General features: G+C 39.7%; 1 protein-coding gene across 3 annotated transcripts in view; it reads left to right on the top strand.

The window, feature by feature from the left end:
- The window catches only part of ap3b1a (adaptor related protein complex 3 subunit beta 1a), a 315,493-nt gene extending 292,696 nt beyond the window's left edge, over positions 1–22,797 (top strand). For all 3 annotated transcript variants that reach the window (XM_088000361.1, XM_088000365.1, XM_088000372.1), the window contains one exon: positions 22,115–22,797. In XM_088000361.1, coding sequence (XP_087856487.1) covers positions 22,115–22,268 — 154 coding nt within the window. In that variant the 3' untranslated portion in view covers positions 22,269–22,797. The remainder of the gene's footprint in view (positions 1–22,114) is intronic.
- Positions 22,798–23,484: the final 687 nt, after the last annotated feature.

The raw sequence follows: 23,484 nt of genomic DNA, 5'->3' as shown, positions 1-23,484 counted from the left end.
ACTTTTACCCATCATGTTGCAGTGGAAAGAGGTGATCACATTGTGCAACTTCAACAGGCAGTCTATCATAGAACATAGACCAATACAGCGCAGAACAGGCCCTTCGGCCCTCGATGTTGCGCCGACCTGTGAACTATTCTCAGCTCGGTCCCCCTACGCTAACCCATCACCGTCCATGTGCTTATCCAAGGATTGTTTAAATCTCCCTAATGTGGCTGAGTTGACTACATTGGTAGGTAGGGCATTCCATGCCCTCACCATTCTGAGTAAAGAGAGTAGCTCAAGTAGCTCAAATATACTGCCTTGGCCCACACAATTGAATGCTTTGGTGAGATTGATGAAGATAATGTATAGTATTCTTTATTCATAGCACTTCTTTCAGGTACAAGACTGAAGATCATGTCAATTGTCGATCTTTGTTTTCTGAAATTACATTGGCATGCTTGGTCGATGTGTTCAGTCAGGATCTGCAGTCCAACACTGGTATAAAGGGCAAATACTCCTCTCTCACTGGTCAGCAGGGAGTGGTTTTGGTAGTTATTGCAATAGCTGTTATCATCTTTGTCCTTGTACAAAACTGAATCTTTGCATCACCCACCTCCTGGGGCACTGTACCTCTCTCCAATTGAGACCAAGATTTGTACAGGTGCTGCAGACGGCTGGTTTCCTCTGCTTGAAAAGTTCAGGTGATATGGCATCAGATTTTGCAACTTTGCGCATGGAAAGTGAGTCAATGTGGGTTTAATATCACACTTGCCATAATATCAGAGCATCCTATGGCATCTAGATCTGCTTCAATGGTGGTGTTCTCCTGAGAGTACATGTAATGTTCCATGCGTTTTAATTGAACCATTTTCTTTGCTGATGGACCTATTGCCATTTTTCATGCTTTCATACTTGCCCTTGGCATTCCCTGTGTTAAAGGACATTTGGATATTCTGGTAAACTATGATCGGTAGTGCACCACCTTGGTGGTACAAACTCTGTTGGATTTTACTTTGAGCAGCTCTTAGTGCAGTGGAATTTTCTCACATATGTCTTTTCTAATTACTGAAAGTAGGCTACTTGGCTTGATTGACAAGTTCCATCAACATTGTGAGCATTGAACCAACTAGCACTTTTATAGTGGAGAGTGTATCATGCAGAGTCCAGTATTGTATATGATATCCTGAGGTACATTAATATTTTTTCACTCCTGTGATGTGGGCCATCATTTGTTGCCCATCTCGAGCTGCTGTTCAGAAGATGGTGGTGAGCAGCTACCTTGAACCACCACATTCCATTTTGTGTTAGTACACCCTGAATGCCAGAAGGCAGTTCCAAGATTTTGACCTGATGACATTGAAGGAGCAGCAATATATTTCATATCAATATTTCAAATTATTCTATTATGCTTCTGCACTCTTGATTGGGTTGCTTGTTCGATCAAGTCATGGAAATATTGGCTTTGATCTGTGTATGCAGTACAGCTGGCAGGGATACAAGGATGGCCTTTTTGCTTTGAATTAAATAACTTCTAGGCTCTCATCCTAACCCGTGCTCACCAGAGAGTGTTCTATATAAGTCTGCAGTGTAGAAGCTACATGTGTTTGGAGATTAATGATCATATCTAGATGGTGCTACAGCCTGCAACCTTGATGTCTTAGGACACCTTGGGATACAGTCTTATCTGAAAGATGTTCATTACACACAGCTTGTGGTTGTACCAAAACTTTGGTCTTTGTCCATTCTCATTTATCTTTCCCATGCTGCCATGTCTGAGGTAGCAGGGCTGTGTCTCATAATCTGCAGCTACTCTTGTGTTGGAATCTTGCACAGGTCTTTGCCTGTGGCCACATTTGAGTTAAGGAACAAATGGACAGAGCATATTCTCTTGAGCAGATGCAATTACTGAAATTGTCTCCGGTAGATTTAGGAGGTAAATGCTTGTGTTTCATTGTGAAAATAAACTCAAGACTCCGGATTGGCTCCAGTATTCTCCTTTTAACAACTGGTTTTTGAAATTATGAAATGGTCTCTGCCTACTTCACCAGTGACAAAATGTGCTTAGTTTGTAGGCATTGTGTATTTAACTTGAGTAAACCTGAAATTTTGTCTAAAAGCCGTTTATTTAATTGTTTTTTTTCTGGGTGCTGAAATAGCAATCTATGTGAAATGCTTGACTCAGCAAAGATCATACCAATTTGATCCTTACATTTAAAAAATTTACTCCAGGGAAGTGGGCAACACTGTGACCATGTATATTTCCCACCCCTAATAAAATAAATAATTCTAAAGCCTCCTCATTGAAAAGTAGGTAAAAATATTAAGATTACACTCTTGATTGATCAGTTTCACATCTGTGAGAAATTAGCAATAGACATTCAGGCTTGTAGTGGAGAAGTTTGGGGCTTCATTTCGATTTAAACACTTTTTAGTTCCATCAAATTGCCACAGCAGTAAAATGTTTAAGTTGCCAGTTGTTGACTTTGGGATCTTGCCTGGTCCCACTTAAATTGCTGCTATGTGCAGCACAATTCTCGAGAAGCAGTTAGACCAGAATCTGGGAAACCTTTAAAAACTGCCTGTCAATTCACATGAAAACTGCTACAAATCTGAAGAATGAAAAGGTTAAACTACGACAAAACAAATTGTGCAGGTTAAGTTTGATGAGTGCTTCTCCTTAAACTCCCATCTAATTTTATTATGGCTTGATAAAGTGTAAGCCTATTGCAGCGTAGCTAATGAGTTCAACACTGCAACAATTAAGGATTTCTAGTCAGAGAGAGCTTGTTTTAGAATCCCTCCTGGATTTCTTGTGTCTAAACTACTTCATTCTTAATATTATTACAGCTTGCTGTCACCTAAAAGGTAGCACCTGTATACAAAGGACAGGATGATTATATCTAAGTGATGTAAGTCTGCTATTTAGAGGAGTGTTTAGTCTGAATTTATTTATACTTCAACTTATATGGCTGATGTGAAATCAGGCAATCAAATCTAGTGCAGTTTTATTTTTCCTACTGTTCTGTAAAAGTAAGATCAAACCGTACAAGTTATTTACTTCCTATCAATAACGAAGCAATTGAAACAGGAAACTGTTCACCTATTGCCTTTAAAGCATTAATAGTTTAGTTGGCTGATTTTTATTCAGTAGCTTCAAAGTAACAGCTTCTAATTCGAAAATGGGGTAATTGCTTCTATATAAAATGTGGAAATGTAATAAAAAGGTAAAGTGGTTGAAAGTTATGGGTGAGCTTAGATTAATTGCCCAATGTGTAGTCACGTTGTGCACTTTTAAAATTGTGATTGATAATACCATGACTGACTGACTGCCTGCCTGCCTGCTAATAGGTGTTAGTCTTGAGCTCTGAACAACACAGAAATTCCATCACATTACTGAAACATGGGGATGATGTTCAAACCTGAACCATTAGGGGGCAACACTGCTTCTGTTTGTGTTGAATGTTCTGGCTGGGACCAGTTCACTTTCCAATCCAGTGCAGGATTTGACTATATGTTGGAATTGGAAGAATGTCAATTTCCAGATATAGTCATACTCTCTAGGCAGTTTATTAAAATTATTTTTGCTGTGCCATTATGTTTGCATAATTGCTAAAATCATCATATCATATTTTTCCAAGTTTTACATTTGTTGTTACAATATAAGGGACTACTTGGATTTAAAACTATTCCTCCCTCCCTCATCTTAAGCTTTCATATTTGAAAACTTCAGTTGTAGAAATGTTGGTTTAATTCAATTTCGTTCACAAAATTTATGTAGTTGTTTGAATAGCATTAGGTCAGTAAATTGTGTGGTTTTTGACATTGCAACCCTCTCTGTGCAACCTTTTAAAAACATTTATACTGCAGTTTTAACCATTCAGAGAAGTCATCTTAGCTTTAATTAATTTTGGCTCGAATCAATACTATGACAGTCTCATCCTAAATTTCTGTAGATTCCCTCCTTTTTCATCAAATTGGTCTTGGCCTGCTTGTAGCTTTTATGTGGTTCCGTTCAACATTTTGTCAACTTTGGACTAATTATTTTTGTACAACTAGGGCAGGGCAATGCAACCTGCGATCGTCTTTCTTGCTAATAGGATTGTGTCTGCTTCAGCAATCAGTAATTGAAGGATTTGTGTCAAAAAATGTGTTGCCCTGAGAGGGCTGTTGTCACAGCTGCTGGAAACCAACAAATATAAAACTGAGTATATTCAACAAAGAATGGATTGGAAGAGAGGAGAAGCTGAGAAAAAGCAGAAACCATGCAGACCCAGGCAAAAATCTTGTCACTATTTAATGTAATTGGTAAAATGCAATTTAATTCGTAAACTATTAACTGATTTATTTTTTAAAATGATATGTTCTTAAATGTTTCAATAGAAATTAATTCATTTTAAAGGCCAAAGGTTGATAAAATTTATTAACATTATTAAAGCAAAATGAGTAGGGAATGTTTGTTTTGATATTATTAAGGATAGCTGTACTGAGGTGAATGTGAGATTAAGTGCTTCACAGTGAATGGTCCACCTTGTGATACGATGTCAGTTTTTATAAATGCTATGTTTGTTACTACGTCAGATTCAGTTGATGAATCCCTTTATATCTTGCTTAGCAAGCTAATATAAATCTTAAACTTTATTATATAAAGAAGGACATTCTGTTTTTAAAAACCTCCAATTTAAATAGTTGTTGCTTAGCCTGCTGATTGTAACTGCGTCTGAGTTTTGGCCACCTGGCTAAATTGGAGCATCTGAGGGCAAGAGTGAGAGAGGTGAACGGGACGGAATAAGACAGCTGGAAAAATTTTTTTTTTGTCGTGTTGAGCTCACATTTTGAATGTTATGTTTTGCATGTTTTTTTAATATATATTTGGAGCTGAAATACTTGGTCCATGTCTAGTGATCCTAGCAGCAGCACTATAGAGATGTTACAGTGCTTTGGGACAAGTACTACTTGAATTGAGTGTTTTAAACAAGTCTAAATAAACATTTGGAAAATAATTGCCCCCGAGCTAAATCCTATAATTAGTGTGCCATCACCAAGATATAAGGCTTATTGGAAAATAACTCAGCAAATAAATTAGGTAGAAAAGTGCTCTCTTTTGCATTTACCAGGCAATACTGATGGTTGATATTATGAATGTTGTACAGGATCTTTCAATTCAAAATATGGATTAATAATTATTATAGTTTCTTGCAAATTATATATTTTTAATTGTATTTAAAAAAACAAATCCAAAATTGCTTGGTGGCTTTCCCTTACTAGGATCTGGGCCTGAACCAAACCTAGACTGATGAGGCAAAATTTTAGATTTGGATGCATGAGGCCTCCTGTAAAATTAGTTTGCTGCGTCTCGGTCCAGGTGTCTCTTGTCACAGGCCTACTGCAGGCCACTGTCCCTAATTTGATAGAAATTGGTAGTCATCCAGAACATGGTGGCATTCTTCCTCCTTTTTGCTCCATTTGCCATTGGAGTGGGTATCTAAGCCATCCATAGGTTGCATTCGGTTTAATTTGGTTTCCAGCACTGAAGCTGGAGAGAGGCAGTGGTGTAGTGGTCATGCCACTGGATAATCAATCCAGAACTCCAGGCTAATGTTCTTGGGTAGAACGGTTCAAATCCACCAGGGCAGATGGATGACCTAACGAAAAGCTGGTCTCCTGGTGACCATGTAGCCACTGTCAATTGTGATAATATCCACTCAGGGAAGGAAGTCTTCCACACTTACTCCATTTGGGCTACATTAGAGTCCAGACCACTCCTAAATTAGGGATGGGCCAAGGGATTAGGCCGAGCCAGTGATGCCCACAGTCTATGAATGAATAAAATAATGTGTTTATCATTGGGTGAGAGTACAATAGAATTATGCAGTCAATTTGCATTAAGATTGTAAGGATAAGACCTTCACGAAATGCAGATCAGGAAAATCTCAGTGGAACAATGATTCAGAGTTAGTTCAGTCTACAATTTATGCATTGTGAATTGCATTGTCTGGTATTTTTAGTAAATCACTTTTCTAAAATCTTCATCATTCCCTCCATTTCTTATGTTTTGTAATGAAAAAAAATTAAAATGAGGGGGCACCAAATGAGTTCGTGAAAAATGAACAGTTATAACATGTCCACATCACTTTGTTACAAAAACAAACTCCAAGGCCATAAACACAAGACATTAAACTGTTAATCTGTTATTCCTAATGGATGTGTCAAATCATGTTGTTCTCAAAAGAAAATACAGCTTTGGGCTGCTATAAAAATAACTTATTAATTTGAATTTTAAAAATCATTATTGAAAGTCATCTGAGCCATTACAACAAGTTCATTCCAAGATTTTAGTTGCTGCTTCAGTAGATAAAATAAAATTGTAGTGGCTGTTGAGCATGGTAATGGGATCTTGTGCAGGGTATTGAGTGGATTTAGATCAGTTTTATTAGTGTTTAAGGTAATTCATAATGAGTAATTCATCTTTTAAAATCCAATTAAAGGCTCTTTAAAAAAAAACCTATGGAAATTTCCTGTTTTTACATGTGATAAGTTACAAAGACAGCTTCAGAAAATTTGATTATTTTGGTAACTATTGCTTTTGCATAATGTTCAGTTTTAAAAAGAGCCCAGATTGATGGTAGATCACGTTGCTAGGATAAAATATTGTGGTTCATTTTAAAAGAATCTGTTTCCTGCTTAAGTGGCTAATATTCTAATTACGTTTGAAGAGAAAGTTTTTGATTATCTGCTGATAAACTCCCTCTCTTGTGGTGATGATAATTAAGCAGCTCCCAGTGGACTCCCACAGGCTCTGTTCAAGGCCTACATTAATTGTCAGATGTGAGACACTGACCAGTTGGTTTGCTGTTGAATAGATGACTGCGTGCTGTCAGCCCAGTAGTGTTTTATGTTGGAGCATTGTGAGCTGTTGTCAGGGCTAACTGGGACCTATTGTGGCTAAAGATGTTGTGCAAATTGAGGCAGATGGCTCTGATTCAGACACGTGGCATTCAGAAAGAGGAAAATGAGATCGGCCTGCAGAGTGGGGTCACTTCAGGTCAGGGACTGTTCTACAATTGTTAGTGTTTTCAAAAGACCCATGTGCGACAACTTTTTGTTTTGCACTAACAACAAAAGGAGAATCTCTGGACGTGGAGGATAGGCGGCTGTTGGTACTCTGCTGTCCTTTCATTTCTCTCCCTGGTGGCTTGCTTTGCATGCAGAAAGAATTAGCAGGATTGATAGAAGTTTATTGTGGCTAAAATGGCTTTTCAGTCAATTGCAATGCTGAAGAGGATAGTTCAGCTTTTAATTCTATGTGATTAGTTGATTTCCAGTGCCTTGGAATTCAATTGTGCAAGATTAGACCCAAAATAAAGTTTGCTATTTCTGTACGGTAACTGCAGCTTCACCTATTCCTGCTCTAGGTGAGGAATAATGTGATACTGAAGCACTTTTTAAAAGAACTTTCATGTTTTCAGCTGGCTTAAATAACTTTGTGTAGTCTTCAAGCTACTTAGCTCAGTAATTGTTGACAGTCAGCAGTACAAATAAAGGTCCTTTTGAAACTTTTTCAGGATCAATGACCGGGGGCATAAATTTAAGATAATGTGCAGAAGGTGAATGTCAGTGAAAATCTTTTCACCCAGAGGCTGATGGGAATCTGGAATTCACTTCTGTGATGTCAAAGCATACAGAGTCATGGAGATGTACCGCATGGAAACAGACCCTTCGGTCCAACCCGTCCATGCCGACCAGATGTCCCAACCCAATCTAATCCCACCTGCCAGCGTCCGGCCCATATCCCTCCAAACCCTTCCTATTCATATACCCATCCAAATGCCTCTTAAATGTTGCAATTGTACCAGCCTCCACCACTACTTCTGGCAGCTCATTCCATACACGTACCACCCACTGTGAAAAAGTTGCCCCTTGGGTCTCTTTTATATCTTTCCCCTCTCACCCTAAACCTATGCTCTCTAGTTCTGGACTCCCCCACCCCAGGGAAAAGACTTTGCCCTATCCATGCCCCTCATAATTTTGTAAACCTCTATAAGGTCACCCCTCAGCCTCTGACGCTCCAGGGAAAACAGCCCCAGCCTGTGCAGCCTCTCCCTATAGCTCAAATCCTCCAACCCTGGCAACATCCTTGTAAATCTTTTCTGAACCCTTTCAAGTTTCACAACATCTTTCCAATAGAAAGAAGACCAAAATTGCATGCAATATTCCAACAGTGGCCTAACCAATGTCTTGTACAGCTGCAACATGACCTCCCAACCCCTGTATTCAATACACTGACCAATAAAGGAAAACATACCAAATGCCTTCTTCACTATCCTATCTACCTGCGACTCCACTTTCAAGGAGCTATGAACCTGCACTCCAAGGTCTCTTTGTTCAGCAACACTCCCTAGGATCTTACCATTAAGTGTATAAATCCTGCTAAGATTTGCTTTCCCAAAATGCAGCACCTCACATTTATCTGAATTCAACTCAATCTGCCATTTCTCGGGCCATTGGCCCATCTGGTCAAGATCCTGCTGTAATCTGAGGTAACCCTCTTCACTGTCCATTACACCTCCAATTTTGGTGTCCTCTGCAAACTTACTAACTGCACCTCTTATGCTCACATCCAAATCACTTATGACAAAAAGTAGAGGACCCAGCACCGATCCTTGTGGCACTCCACTGGTCACAGGCCTCCAGTCTGAAAAACAACTCTCCACCACCACCCTCTGTCTTCTACCTTTTGAGCCAGTTCTGTATCCAAATGGCTAGTTCTCCCTGTATTCCATGAGATCTAACCTTGCTAATCAGTCTCACATGGGAACCTTGTCAAACGCCTTACTGAAGTCCATATAGATCACATCTGCCACTCTGCCCTCATCAATCCTCTTTGTTACTTCTTCAAAAAACTCAATCAAGTTTGTGAGACATGATTTCCCACACACAAAGCTAATACTATGGACCAAGTGCTGGAAATGGAAATAGATTAATTAGGTGGTCGGTTTTGACCAGTGCAGACTCAATGGGCCAAAGGCTGTGACTCTGTGATAACATTTCTACCACTGCCATCAAGTAGAAACGTAATCCTTGTTCAATGAAGTGTGCAGGAGAATGTGCCAGGAGCAAGACCAGGCATTCTGAGAATGAGTGTCAACCTGGTGATGGTACTGCACAGGACTGTGTGCCAAACAGTAGACGGGACTAAGTGATACAGCAACCAATGATCAGTCTAAGCCCAACAATTCTGCCACATCCAGCTATGACTGGGCAATTGAATAACCAACAGAAGGAGAGAGCTCCACAAGTATGCCTATTCTCAATGGTGGGAGAGCACAACATATCAGTATAAAGGATGAGGTTGAAACACTTATCTTCCTTTATTTCTAGAGCTTAAGATGAATATTGGAACTGGACCTGCTGTATAAATACTTGTGTCTTGGGGGTTGGTTCGTGTAGTTGGCTGGACAGCCGATTTGTGATAGTGATACCAACAGCATGAGTTCAATTCCCATACTGGCTGAGGTTACCACGAAGGACACTCCTTCTCAATGTTTCCCTTTGCCTGAGGCATGGTGACTCTCAGGTTAAACCACCATCAGTCTTTTTTTGTCAAGTGAGATATCAGCCCTGTGTCTGGTAGGACAACAACGACTTTATCTTTACTTTACGCCTTGTAGATAGTGAGTCGGCTTTAATGAGTCAGTGCTGCTTTGATTAATGCAGAATCTCCTGTTCACAGTATTTATTTAACTGGTCCAGTTCAATTCCTACTCAGCAGGATCCTAGAGTTTACGATGTAGGGATGGTCACTGATGAAGCAGCTGAAAGTGGTTGAGCCTAGGGGACACTCCTGAGGAACTCGGGCTCTTGCGTTGCATTGGTTATGTCACTACCTCTGAGTCAGGAGGTCTGGGTTCAGATGCCACCTGATCCCGTGGTGTGTAATAACATCTTCAAACAGGTTGATTAAAAATGTCCCCTGAGTAACTCCTGCAGCAGTGTCCCAGGAGTGAGCTGATTGACTTTCAACAAATGTAATTGTCACCTTTTGTGCTAGTTAAGACTCTAACTATGAAGAATTTTGGCCCACTTCTCATTCAATCCCATTCAAGAATGCTCATTGTTGTCACACGCGAATGCTGCCTTGATCAAAGTTTGGGAGAAGATTTGTAGCTCGGGTGCTCGTTGTTGTGGTTCTGTTCGCCGAGCTGGGAATTTGTGTTGCAGACGTTTCTTCCCCTGTCTAGGTGACATCCTCAGTGCTTGGGAGCCTCCTGTGAAGCGCTTCTGTGATCTTTCCTCCGGCATTTGTAGTGGTTTGAATCTGCTTCCGGTTGTCAGTTCCAGCTGTCCGCTGCAGTGGTCGGTATATTGGGTCCAGGTCGATGTGCTTATTGATTGAATCTGTGGATGAGTGCCATGCCTCTAGGAATTCCCTGGCTGTTCTCTGTTTGGCTTGTCCTATAATAGTAGTGTTGTCCCAGTCGAATTCATGTTGCTTGTCATCTGCGTATGTGGCTACTAAGGATAGCTGGTCGTGTGGTTTCGTGGCTAGTTGGTGATCATGGATGCGGATCGTTAGCTGTCTTCCTGTTTGTCCTATGTAGTGTTTTGTGCAGTCCTTGCATGGGATTTTGTACACTAATTGGTTTTGCTCATGCTGGGTATTGGGTCCTTCATTCTGGTGAGTTGTCGTCTGAGAGTGGCTGTTGGTTTGTGTGCTGTTATGAGTCCTAGTGGTCGCAGTAGTCTGGCTGTCAGTTCGGAAATGCTCTTAATGTATGGTAGTGTGGCTAGTCCTTTGGGTTGCAGCATGTCCTCATTCTGTTGTCTTTCCCTTAGGCATCTGTTGATGAAATTGCGCGGGTATCTGTTTTTGGCGAATACATTGTATAGGTGTTCTTCTTCCTCTTTTTGCAATTTTGGTGTACTGCAGTGTGTTGTGGCCCTTTTGAATAGTGTCTTGATGCAACTTCTTTTGTGTGTTGGGGTGGTTGCTTTCGTAGTTTATGCGGCCTTGATGTCAAGGGTAGTCTCTCTCACCTCACCTCTCCTCATCTCTGAAGTTCAACTTCTTTCCATCCTTGTACCATGTTTGTTGTTATGATCAAGTGATGAACTTTCCTTTTCTCTTTAACCCTCCCTCGGCCAGTTACAACAAATATTTTATTTGTTAACATGTAGCTATCACACTTGGATTAACCAGGTCAAAGTAAAGAAGAGTCGATTCTAAGGTTTCCTTGAGCAAAAGCAAGTTTTATAAACTGTCAAACACTGGTAGCTAAGAAAATGTGATGTGTAACATGTACACACAATACAGACAATAAATTTGAAGAGGAGGGATTAGGAGGGTCTCTATGCAAACAGACAGATACATGAAGTTATTGTTTAAAGTTTCGAGTCCACGATGTCCATGAATGAAACCAGAGTCCCAACGATTTAGCCAATGTTTATTTTGCTCAGGAGTGGCAAATTTTGCATAAAGAGTCATTCTGTTTCAAAGCGCAGAAAAAGGCCGTTCGTCCTATCATGATCGCACTGGTGGTCAAGCACCTACCTAATCTAGTCTTGTATCCCAACATTTGGCCAGTAGCCTTGTGTTCTCTGAGGCTTCAGACTCTGAGGGACAGCGACAAAAGTTCTTAAATGTTGTGATGATTCCTGCTTCAGGCAGAGTGTTCCAGATACTCACTACCCTGTGGATGAACACTGTTTTCCTTAAAACCCTTATTGACATCTTGCCCCTTACATTAAGCTTATTTACCCTGGTGATTGAAATGTTTTTACGATCTACCTATCTGTGTCTCATTTAATTTTGTAGACCTCAATCATGTCCTGCCTTAGACTTCACTGCACTAAGGAAAACAACTGCAGCCTATCTAGTTTCTCTCCACAGCTAAAACACTCTATCCCAGGCAACATCCTGGTGAATCTCTTATGAACCTTCTGTAATACAATCATGTTCTTGTACTGCAGTGATCAGAACTCTGCACAATACTCCAACTGTGACCAACCAATGTCAGGTATAACTCCATCCTAACCTCTTTGCTGTTGTGTTCAATGCCTTGACTAATAAAGGCAATTATGCTACCTTAACCACACACTCCACCTATCCTATTGCCTTCAAGGATCGATGGACATGCACACCAAGATCCCTCTGATCCCCTCTACTTCCAAGGATCCTACCATTCATTATATACCTCCTTGCCAAGTTAGTCCTCCCAAAATTGTATCACCTCTCTTTTCTGGATTAAACTGTAATTGCCACAGCTCTGTCCATCTGACCAGTCCATCTATTTCATCTTGTAGTCTAAAGCTTTTGTCCTGGCTATTTACCAAACTACCAATGTTCATATTATCTGCAAACCGACTGATGACACTTATATTTGTCTGGATCATTAATATATACTACAAATAACAAAAGACCCAGTACTAAACATGGCCTTCTAATCACATCACTCATCACCCTCTGTTTCCTGCCAGTAAGCCAGTTTTGAATCCAATTTGCCAAGTTTGAAGCTTTCTTGACCTGTCTGTCATGCAACACCCTGTCAAAAGCCTTATTGAATTCTATTTCGTCTACATCAACTACTTTATTGTCATTTATACATCTAGTCATTACTTCAAAAAACTCAGACATGTTCCGCTGACTCTGGAATATTGACTTGTCAATCCTGCCCCTCCCTCAACTGCATCTGTGATAGCAATGCTATCTCATCCCCTGTATTAAATCAGCACCATCAACTTATCTGTCTTGCTAGATTCCTGCCATGCTATGCTCCTTTTTGGGTGAATATGACTACATGTACTTAGTCTTCCAGGCTGATTTGTTTTCCCTTCTGCATTTATCTGTGCATCACCCCCTAACGTACATTGGTTCTGTATCCTATCCTCTTGCCAAATTGGTTTGAACCACCAACAGCTCTACTAAAAGCCCTGCAAGAACATTGAACCCATTTTAGCTTGGGTGCAACCCATCAAATCTGTATAGATCCTACCTTCCCCAAAGATAGGCCCAGTGATCCAGGAATCTTAAGTCCTACCACCTGCCACCAACCAATCCCATCCCACAACCAGTTCTTCAGCCATGCATCCATCTTCTCTATTCACTCATCTTCTATCTTCTCATCCCTCTTGTTACCCATTTTGTTAGTACCAATGTGAGCTATGACTTCTGACCCTTCGGAATGCTGTGCAGCTGTTCAGCAAAATCCTTGACCCTGGCCTCAGGGAGACAGCACATCATCCTGGAGAGACACCTGCCTGTACCCCTCAATATTTACTCTCCTCCTAATATTCCACTCTTTTTTTTATCTTGTGCAGCTGGGCTCTATCTGCATTCCCCAGAGGAACCATTTCTGTCTCCATTTTCCAACACATACAACTGTTCTGGTGTGAGCTGCACTCTAGGGCTATCCTGACCACCTGCCTCCCTCCTTTTGACTGGCAGTCACCCACGCCTTCCCTGACTTCCCTAATGCGATCTCCATCAAAAATATGCTATCCACAACACTCAGCCCTACTTAAACTAGTCAGATTGGTGGCACTTCCTGCAGATGTGGTCTTCCAGACTGTCAGCATTGTCTTAAGACATATTACATATTGCTCGGTGTGCAGCACACAGGGTTGAGCTCCCCACTTAAGTTAAATTGTTTTAAGCATTTAAGCCAAGTGTAAGAATTGTTTAAGTTTCTTGTAACTCTAAACCATCAATGTAAACTCAAGGGGCTGAATGGCCTACTTATGTTCCGGTGTTCCTATATTAGTAGAAAGTAGAAATTCTTCCCCCTTCCTGACAAAATCAGCTTTGTTGTCTATGCTTATAAATTCTTTGTTTCCCAATGCTCGTTAAAATGTGTATGTTTTTGCGATTACTGGCTTTGAAACCCAGTGCCTAACAGCAGCTACTGATCAATCAATTCAAAACTTTCCTGTTTACCTCAACCAAGCAGCTCAGAACAGGGCTCGCGCACATTCTGACTTCTCTTGCACCCAGAAGGTAAGTGACTTAAAACAGTAATTTTAAGTAAAATGCTAAATTTCAGGTAATCAGTCTTAGATTTTACACAAAATTTAACCCTTGAAATTTAAAAACTCTTAGCTCCTCTTTCACCAACCGTATGGTGTTCCTCAGTTGTCTGTCCCAGAGTCCTCACTTTGCCCACTCCTGGCTCTGCTAGCTGGTTGCCTGTTACCAAGTCCACTCCTCTTGGTGATGCTGACGTTTATTGCAAAAACATACATCATTCATTAAAAAAAATTATCATGCAGTTCTCATCATGTCTACTTCACTGAGATGCTAACTGCCTGCTTCCAGGTCCTCACCACACCTACTCCCCCTTGGTGATGCTGACTGCCTGCTTCTGAGTCCTCATCACGCTTGCTACTCACTATTCAAAAGATTTTAATGATTTCATTTTCACTTTTCACAAGGCTAGAGGGATTCAGATTAAAAAGATTAAGGAGAAGCTGACCAAATCTCAGAATATAACATTTCATTCCTCACAAAGTCATGCAGCACAGGTCAGAAGGAAGGGACTAATGTTGTTCTCCTTGCCATAGGAAAGATGTTTTAAACTTCAAAAGGATGTTGCTGGGGTTTGAGTTATAGGGAGAGGCTGAATGGGCTTGGGCTATTTTCTCTGGAGCAAGGCTGAGGTTTGACCTTATAGGAGGTATACAAGGTCATGAAGGGCATGGATAAGATGGATAGCCAAGGTCTTTTGTCCAAGTAGGGAGTCCAGAATTAGAGGGCATAGGTTTAAGGTGAGAGGGAAGATTTAAAAAGGGACCTAACGTGCAGCTTTTTCATGCTGAGGGTGATGCTTGCGTGGAATGACCTGCCAGAGGAAGCTGATAACAATTAGAATATTTAAAAGGCATCTGAATGGATACATGAATAGGAAGGATTGAGGAGGAGATGGACCAAATGCTGGCAAATGGGACTAAATTAATTTAGGATAGCTGCTCAGCACAGACAAGTTGGACCAAAAGGTCTGTTTCTGTGCTGTGCATCTATGACTCTACACAGCTCTCATTCAGATTAATGAATCATTCATAAACCTAACACAGTCATTAAAATTACCTTGTTTCAAATTGTTGGCATGTTCATGTTAGTAACTTACACAAAAGGCACCAAATCCAGAAGGGACACATGAAGATTTACAAGGATATTGCCAGAGTTGGAGAATTTGAGCTATAGGGAGACGTTGAATGGGCTAGGGCTGTTTTCCCTGGAACATCGGAGGCTGAGGGGTGACCTTATAGAAGTTTACAAAATTATGAGGGGCATGGATAGGATAAAAAGACAAAGTCCTTTCCCTGGGGTCGAGGAGTCCAGAACTAGATGGCATAGGTTTAGAGTGAGAGGGGAAAGATATAAAAGAGGCCGAAGGGGCAACCTTTTCACACAGAGGGTGGTACGTGTATGGAATGAGCTGCCAGAGGAAGTGGTGGAGGCTGGTACAATTGTAACATTTAAAAGACATCTGGATGGGTATATGAATAGGAAGGGTTTGGAGGGATATGAGCTGGGTGCTGGCAGGTGGGACTAGATTAGGTTGAGATAGCTGGTCGGCATGGACAGGTTGGACTGAGGGGTCTGTTTCCATGCTGTACATCTCTATGACTCTCTCAGTTCTAGCGGGCCAGTTTGTGTAGGAAACTGAGCTTGTCTTTTAAAGTCCCTTGCGATTGGTTAAGTTCATTGAAAGCTGATATATTTTGTTTGGTTTTATGGATTTTATTTGTAACCACCCTACTGTTTGTTTCATATTTATTGTTAGGTTGGAATTTAGAATAGAAGCCCTAATGTCTTGGCAATATTAGTTAGCAGATCTGTATTTCTAATTCTGGGCTAGAGAGCTGATTCAAGTCAAAGTCTGAACATTGCTTGAGAAAAATACTTCTGCATAAAATAAACTAACTGCACTTTTTAATATTATATTTGATATTGGGGATTCTTTGCCCGAGCTTGCATGTGGATTCGAAGACTCAGAGTATAACCATGCTTCTAATGTAAAATTCCTGGAAATTCAGTTGTCTACAGTGTTAATATTTTTCTACCATGCACTGAATGTATTTTAACCATTGTTCAGCATTCATCATTGATTATGTCCCGAATTTCCTTTCTGCTTTCCCTCTCGCCTGGCTCTCCCTCTCGCCCTGTTCTGTGATTTGCACTGGAGAGGTGTAGAAATCTCCAGTACCTTGCTTAGATAGTTGTTCTTCATGTGTGAGCCTGAACAGAGAATGGCACCAGATCCTGACCTTGATCCTGATCCCATCTTACATGCATATCAATTATTGGCTAATTAATTCAGCCAAAAATGATTTTTGTAAGTTGACCTTTTCTTCAAGTTTAATGGAAAGCTGACTAATTAGCAATCATTGTTGCTAGCTGCAGAAGTAATTGAAGAGCTTAAATTGTTTTCCTAATAATGCTGTTCTCATTGTATTTATATAACCTGAGAAATAACAAAAGACAGATGCAGCAAGGAAGTGGATACCTCCCAATCATCTACAAAAGTAGATATGTTTCTAATAGTTAGGTTTTATTGTAATACAACTGTTGGCTTTACAAGAATTCTTTAGCCTGTGTTAGCAACAAGGTCCCATCTCGACCTTACATGTGATGTCACATTCAATATTAAAATGGCCTTCATCTAAATTGTGTGTATTCGAATGAAATGTATCTTTCCATTATGTTGGAAGTGTTGAATGAAAAATGGGATGCTGCGCCGTAACCTAATTTCTTCATTTTAGACATCCTCTGTACACCAAAGGCATGAAGCTTGTGTGAATGGTTATAGGAAAACCATGTGCTTACTATGCACATGAAAAACTCATCACATTGCAGATGCATTGCTCCATCTCCTGTTTAAACCCCAGGTCTTGTAACATTGTATTTTTTCCAAGCTCTATAACTGTGTTCTTATTGCATTGCAATTCTCGATGCTGGAATTAAATCCAAACTTCTATCTCAGCAGTAGACAGATTTTAGATCATTCTGCTGAGTTTGCAAATGAACAGATCAGTTTGCAATTTTTCCTATTTTAATCTGTCTCCGAATTTGTAGTTTTAATAAAGCAGCCTAGAACAAACGCCAAGGGCTGCAGTTGTGGCCTTACTTGAATATTTATATTTGTTGATATTAAGAAAATTCAATAAAATGAACCATGCTAACCAATTTTAGGAGCAAGCAGTGTTCTACCCAGGGTATGGCAATGGTCATCGACCAGCCAGATTCTACCTGAGCTGTCATGCAAACAAGCACACAAAGCAAACAAAGGATGAAGCACCAAATTGGGATTTAACAATCGATTTTGCTGGGCTGTTGTCATTTGCAATGCTTAAAAGAAGTCCTGTTGTGGCAACAAAAACCTGGTAAATACTGATTTCAACAGCTCAAAAAAGCTGAACAGCTCTAAAAGGTTGATATAACAGCTTCGTCACAGCTCAGTCTCAGGCTTACTCCACGCAATGTGCAAAAATATTTTAGATCTATCTGAACCTTGTTTTGCATATGCAACATTCCTGCAGTTGTGTTGCAAGAAATAAACAAATGGAAATCTGAACAGAGATCCAAAAGTTGTGAATGTTAATGGTATATTTCTTGGGGAAAAGTTTCCTTGTGAAGTTTTAAATCCTTTTATTGGTAATAACTCTATTTTATTCATGTAACCCATTTTGAAGCCGGAATTGTAGTATAGCTTCCTTTGCAAAATTTATAAAGGCTTATTATGGTTAAAAGTGCATAACAGTCATGTGTTACACAAATGGACAAATTTAGTTGGTAATGGGGAAGTATTGGGCAGAATAGTAAAAGAAGGATAAAAATTCTAATCAAGTTACGAGCCAATACACACACCTACATTACAAGTGTTGAACATGTAAATTTCATCATTTAAGTCCTATTCTTTATTGTAGACATCATTGTTTCTTGCATCCGAAAAGGACCATTTAGAATTGGTCCATTTTTTGCCAGGTTTTAAACAAAACAAAAAAAGAAGGTTGTAGTTGCATTTTCAGCACATTAACTGATCATTAAAATAAACACACAACACAGCAGATGCTGGGGATCTGAAGTAAAAAGAGAAGAAACTCTAGTCTGGTAGCATCTGTGAAGGGTGAAACAGAGTTAATCTTTCTCATTCAATATTACTCCTCCTTCTGAAAGACCTAGGAGAAGAATTAGGTTATTGAGTCTGCTCTGCCATTCAATGAGATCATAGTTAATCTGGTCCAAAATTCCATTATTCTGCCTTTTCTGTATAATCCTCGATTCCCTTACTGATCAAAAGTCTGTCGGTCTCAGCCTTGAATATACTTGATGACCCTGCCTCAACAACACCTGGGGTAAAGAATTCCACAGATCCAATGCCCTCTGAGAACAGATTCTTCCTCATCTTCCCTAAATGTGTGACCTCTTATTTTGAGAGCATGTCCTATGGTCTAAGACTCCCTATGTATGACTGTTAACTATATCAATGCATTGCATTTACTAAGGTGAATATCTTCAGACTTTTAGTTTATTGCCAATACCATATTTGTCGTGAATTATTTAAGACCATAAGAAATAGGAACAGGAATAGGCCATTTGGCACCTCAAGCCTTTATCCGACATTCCTAGTGTCCATTTTCTTGCCCTTTTCCCATAATCCTTGATTACTGATCAAGAAACTGTCTCAGACTTTAAAAAGTGCAAGACTCTGCCCCAACAGCTCAGTGGCAAGGAGTTCCAAAGGCACTTAATTCTGAGAAGAAATTTCTCCTCATCTTATCCTTAAATTGCTGCCCCTTTATTCTGAGATTGTCCCCTCTGGTCTTCGCCTCCACAATGAGGGGAAATATCCTCTTAGCATTTAGTCTGAAGAGCTCCTTAAGAATCCAATGTGTTTTAATGAGATTACCTCTCAGTCTTTTGCATTTCAGTGTGTAGAGTCCCAATCTCTTCATCCTTTGCTTGTAAGACAATCGCTGCATGCCAGGGATCATCTTAGTAAACCTCCTCTGAACTCCCTCCAGTGAAATGGTATCTTTCCAAAAAACGAGGGGACCAAAACTGCTCTTGGTACTCCAGATGTGGTCTCACCAGCTCCTTGTACAGTTGCAGTAAGATTTTCCTACTCTTATACTCCAACCCCCTTCAAATAAGGGCCAACATTTCATTAGCCTTCCTGATTGCCAGCTGCATGTGTACTAGCATTCCACGTTTCATGCATAAGAATCGAAAGTATCTTTATTTTTCAGCTTTCTGCAGTTGTTTTTTTTATTTAAATAACTCTTTGTTCTTTTGTTATCCCTAACAAAATGATCGGCTTCATATTTTCCCACATCATATTCCACTTTGTCTTTTTTGCTCACTTGCATAACTTATCAATGTTTCTCTGTAAGCTGTTTGTATTCCTCTCCCAACCTACCTTTCCACCTATTTTAGTGTCTTCTGCAAATGTGGTTACAGCACATTTACTCCCTTCCTCCAAGTCGTTAATATATTATAAATAGTTGTGGTCCCAGCACTGATCCCTGTGGAACCCCACTTATCGCAGGTCGCCAACTTGGAAAAAGAGCCCCTTATCTTCACTTGCAGTTGCCCATCCATTCACCTCTATCCACTCTTAGACTTCCTCGAAAAGCTCGAATAAATTAGTCACATATGATTTCCCTTTCATGAAGCCGTTCTGACTCTGCTTGAGTAGATTGATATTCCAAATGTTCTGCTATTACTTTCTTGATTGATTCCATATTTCTACCTAAATAACAAAGAAACGCTATCATTTGTCCACTAATATCAGCAACCTAACTATGGATTCTTGACTGTCAAAGAGCAATTTCAGAAGTCTTCTCAGTTGATCTGCTAAATAAGTACGACTTGTATTAGTCCTCGTTACCATCTTACAGGTGAAAACCCTGGGCTGGGTTGAATGTTGTTGAACAGCCTGTCCAACATATCTTTAAATCAGGATTTGATGTTATTTGTAAGACTTCCACATGAAGTAAGGGTGTAGGTTTGACTACTGCACACATTATTTGTTGTGTACTCTCTTGGTAATGACATCTGGCTGCTAATTTGGCTGATACATTACAGGGCCCATCCTATTCTGAACTGGCAACCGTTGGTATTTTTTCTGTATAGAAGAATCTAGAACTAGGGGTCACTCTTCAAAAATTAGGAAACACCAACTTAAATTGGAGATGAGGTAAATTTTTCTGAGGGCCTTGAATCTTTGTGACCTACTCCCTGAAAAGTTGGTAGAAGCAGTGTCTTTTTAATATTTTTAAGGTCAAAGTGGATAGATTCTTGGAAAGCCGTGGGTGAGGGGAATTTGAGGTTACAGTCAGATCAGCCATTACCTTATTGAATTGTGGAGTAGGCTCAATAGGCTGAATGGCCCTAGACTCCCTTTAATTAGTATGTTTCCATATTCTCATAGTGTTAGAGAATGTCTGTCTAATTTTAGGGCTTTTAATCTTAAATACAACTGCAATAACAATCTGAATTTCAATCCCTTCCCCACAAAAAAACAAAAAACATCATTTTGAGTCATAGCATCATACAGCATAGAAACAGCTCCTTCATCCGTGCCAATCAGACATTCCAATCTATCTAAACCCATTTGCCAGAGTTGGCCCAAATCCCTCAACCCTTCCTATTCTTCTACCCATCCAAATGTGAAAGGTTTTTTGTTTGTGCCACCTCCACCAGTTCACCTAGCAGATCGTTTCAGACACGTACCACAATCTGTTGGAAATCTATCCCTCGGCTCCTTTTTGAATCTGTCCACTCTCATCTTAAACCTGTGTCCTGTAGTTTGGACTCTTTTCTCCCCATTATAGGTCTATAAAAAAACCTTTGTCTGTTCACCCTATCCATGCCCCTCAAGATTTTGTAAACCTCTGCAAGGTCACAGGGAGAAAAGCCCAGCTTATCCATCCTCACCTATCCATCCTCTGCCTACAACTCCAACCTTCCAGTCCGGGTAACAGCCTCATAAATCTTTTCTGCACCCTTTCAAATTTAACATCATCTTTCCTATAAAAGGTCTGCAGTTAAGTATAATGTGTGAAAAATGAGCCATACCCACTACAAAAGACAATAACTGGTAGTATAATCTTCAATAATATAATATTTAATGCAGAATCTCTGAATGCAGTATTAGAAACTGGAACTGTTAGCAATACAGAATCCACTTTGAACCATTGAATACACAGTCCAAATTAAATCTTAAATATATTACAGTAGAATAAGTACTCAATATCAAAAGGCACCTACAAGATTTATGTATGCTTCCCAGTATACAATGCACATTGTTAAACAACGTGGTATAACATAACTTTGGTCAGAGGAGGTACAACAGCATTGGCCAATTGAAGAACATTGTTTAAAATACAAAATGTAGAAGCTAACGATAATGGAGAGATTGTGAAAGCCACAAATTTATGCTGTAGTTTTCTGGAATGCACTACCTGGAAATGTGATGGAGACAGTTCAATTGTGGCAATCACTGGGGGCATTGGATGATTGTTTCTGTTTAAACAATAAGTAGATTTACAAGGAAAAGGCAGGAGATTGGCAGTAAAATCGAATGCTCAGAGAGCCAGTGAAGTCACAATGGTTGGAATGGCCACCTCCTGCACTGCAGCAATCTAAGATTCTGTGACATTGCAATAGTCCAATCATCAACTCTAATTTGGTATGATGTTTAAACAAATAATGAAGGAAGACTTGCATTTATATTGCATCTTTTGCAACCACCTGACATTTCATAGTGCTGTATGGCAAATTAAGGACTCTTAGAGTATAGTTACTGTCTTAGTGCAGGGTATGAGCTAAGCAATTTGTGCAATAACTAGTTCAATGATACAGCTTTTGAAACTTTATCACTAATAAATTGTCATTTGTGACATTACTAATCTGTAATATCATGATGACACTTTTAATTATGGGTGGGTTCCTCAGAAATAGTTGAAGTAGACTTCAGCAGTATGGAGGATGAAATTCACTATTCTCTGCATAATTCAATCCACCATGCAAGATCTGCCAAGTTCTTCTCATTTATATATTGTTGGACATGGGGGGGGAGGTATATTGTACTGGGCATGCTTTATATTTACAAAATCCTCATTTTTCTTTCAGGTTTGCAGCTAAAACTGTGAACAGTGGATCTTTGGTACTCATCACAATAGAAGTGAAGGAAGGTTCAACAATGCAGCTGAGGATAAACACTGAAAAGTCTGTGATTGGTTCAGTGCTGATGCGGGAGCTGAAGTCTGTGCTGTCTCAAGACTGACCAGGATATGTATGCAAGCAAGTGTCTGGCAAACATTGTGTTAGTCAGCCATTGCTGATGCCTTTCATTTATAATAGGTTATACCCCCCCATCTGGCAGTAGTATGTAAACCACACAGTAACAATCTTGTTAGAATCTGCTTTGAAATTCATTATATAATTTAGCACAATCCTTTTTCGCTTGCTACTAAAGAAGCACAGTCCGAAGTAAGTATCTAAACATTGAGGAGCTGGATTAAAAAATCAACAAATCTACTGTTGTTTTGTTTTGGTGTGGTGTTAAGGGTATTTTTTTTCTTTTGAATGAGCAAACATTAAACGTAAGTTAACATTTATAACCTTGTCTCTTTCTTCAGGAGTGTGTGGAGCCACTAATTTTTAAGCATTTTCAGCCACTATAGCTTTTTGTTTAGTTTCCAAGAAATTAACTTGAGAAGTAAGCATCAAATAATCAGTGTGAGGCCAAATGGTTCAGTGGTGAATTTATTGTAAAACTCTTGAAAGACGCTCTATTAAATGAATGAAGACAATAGTGCATACTCTTTTCTGGTGCCAACCGCTCCCCTAAATGGAGTCTGTCTTGCAGTGGTCCAAACTTAAGGATAAAATTCATCCAAAGAAAGATATTTTTTGCCAAACAAAAAATGTTTCACCTGTTTGCTTTCCCTTGTGTTACATCAGTACCATTTTAGCTGTTAATGTTTTGGAATCCTTATCTCAGTATTTTGTTAAGCCTAGTTATATAGGCTTGACCAAATATGATGCATTCAATTCTGGAATTGGGTAAAGAAAACTGAATAGTGGATATCTGAAATTAAACCAGTTCTTAGAAATCCAGTAAAACTGATCAGTGAATGAGAAAGGGAGATAGATTGATGACTTGGGTGTAACTAATTATCAGAATTCATTCGACTATGACCCCATCACACTGCCATACTCAAACATTAACTGGCAGCCTGTGCATTTCAAGGCTTTTTTATTCATTCTTGTGATCTGTGCATACAACCTCACCTTCAGCATTTGGAAGGGGAGCACAATATCCCTTCAATTCAACCTCCTTAATTAGGGAACTTGCTTTACATTATTCTAGTACACCTCCTAGTGGCGAGCTTACAAGAACCTTACAGTAGCTCGGAAAGGAGTCACAACCATGAAGTGGGGCAGGGCTAAAAGAAAGAGGCAAAACAATCTTGCTTTCCTTTCTCACCTTTTTTTTG

This window comes from Chiloscyllium plagiosum, unplaced genomic scaffold (assembly GCF_037043375.1).
Source record: "Chiloscyllium plagiosum isolate Xiang-an unplaced genomic scaffold, Cpla_swu_hap1 HiC_scaffold_2, whole genome shotgun sequence".
NCBI lineage: Eukaryota > Metazoa > Chordata > Chondrichthyes > Orectolobiformes > Hemiscylliidae > Chiloscyllium > Chiloscyllium plagiosum.
The sequence above is the reverse complement of the archived record's forward strand: the minus strand, read 5'-3'. Positions and strand labels throughout refer to the sequence as shown.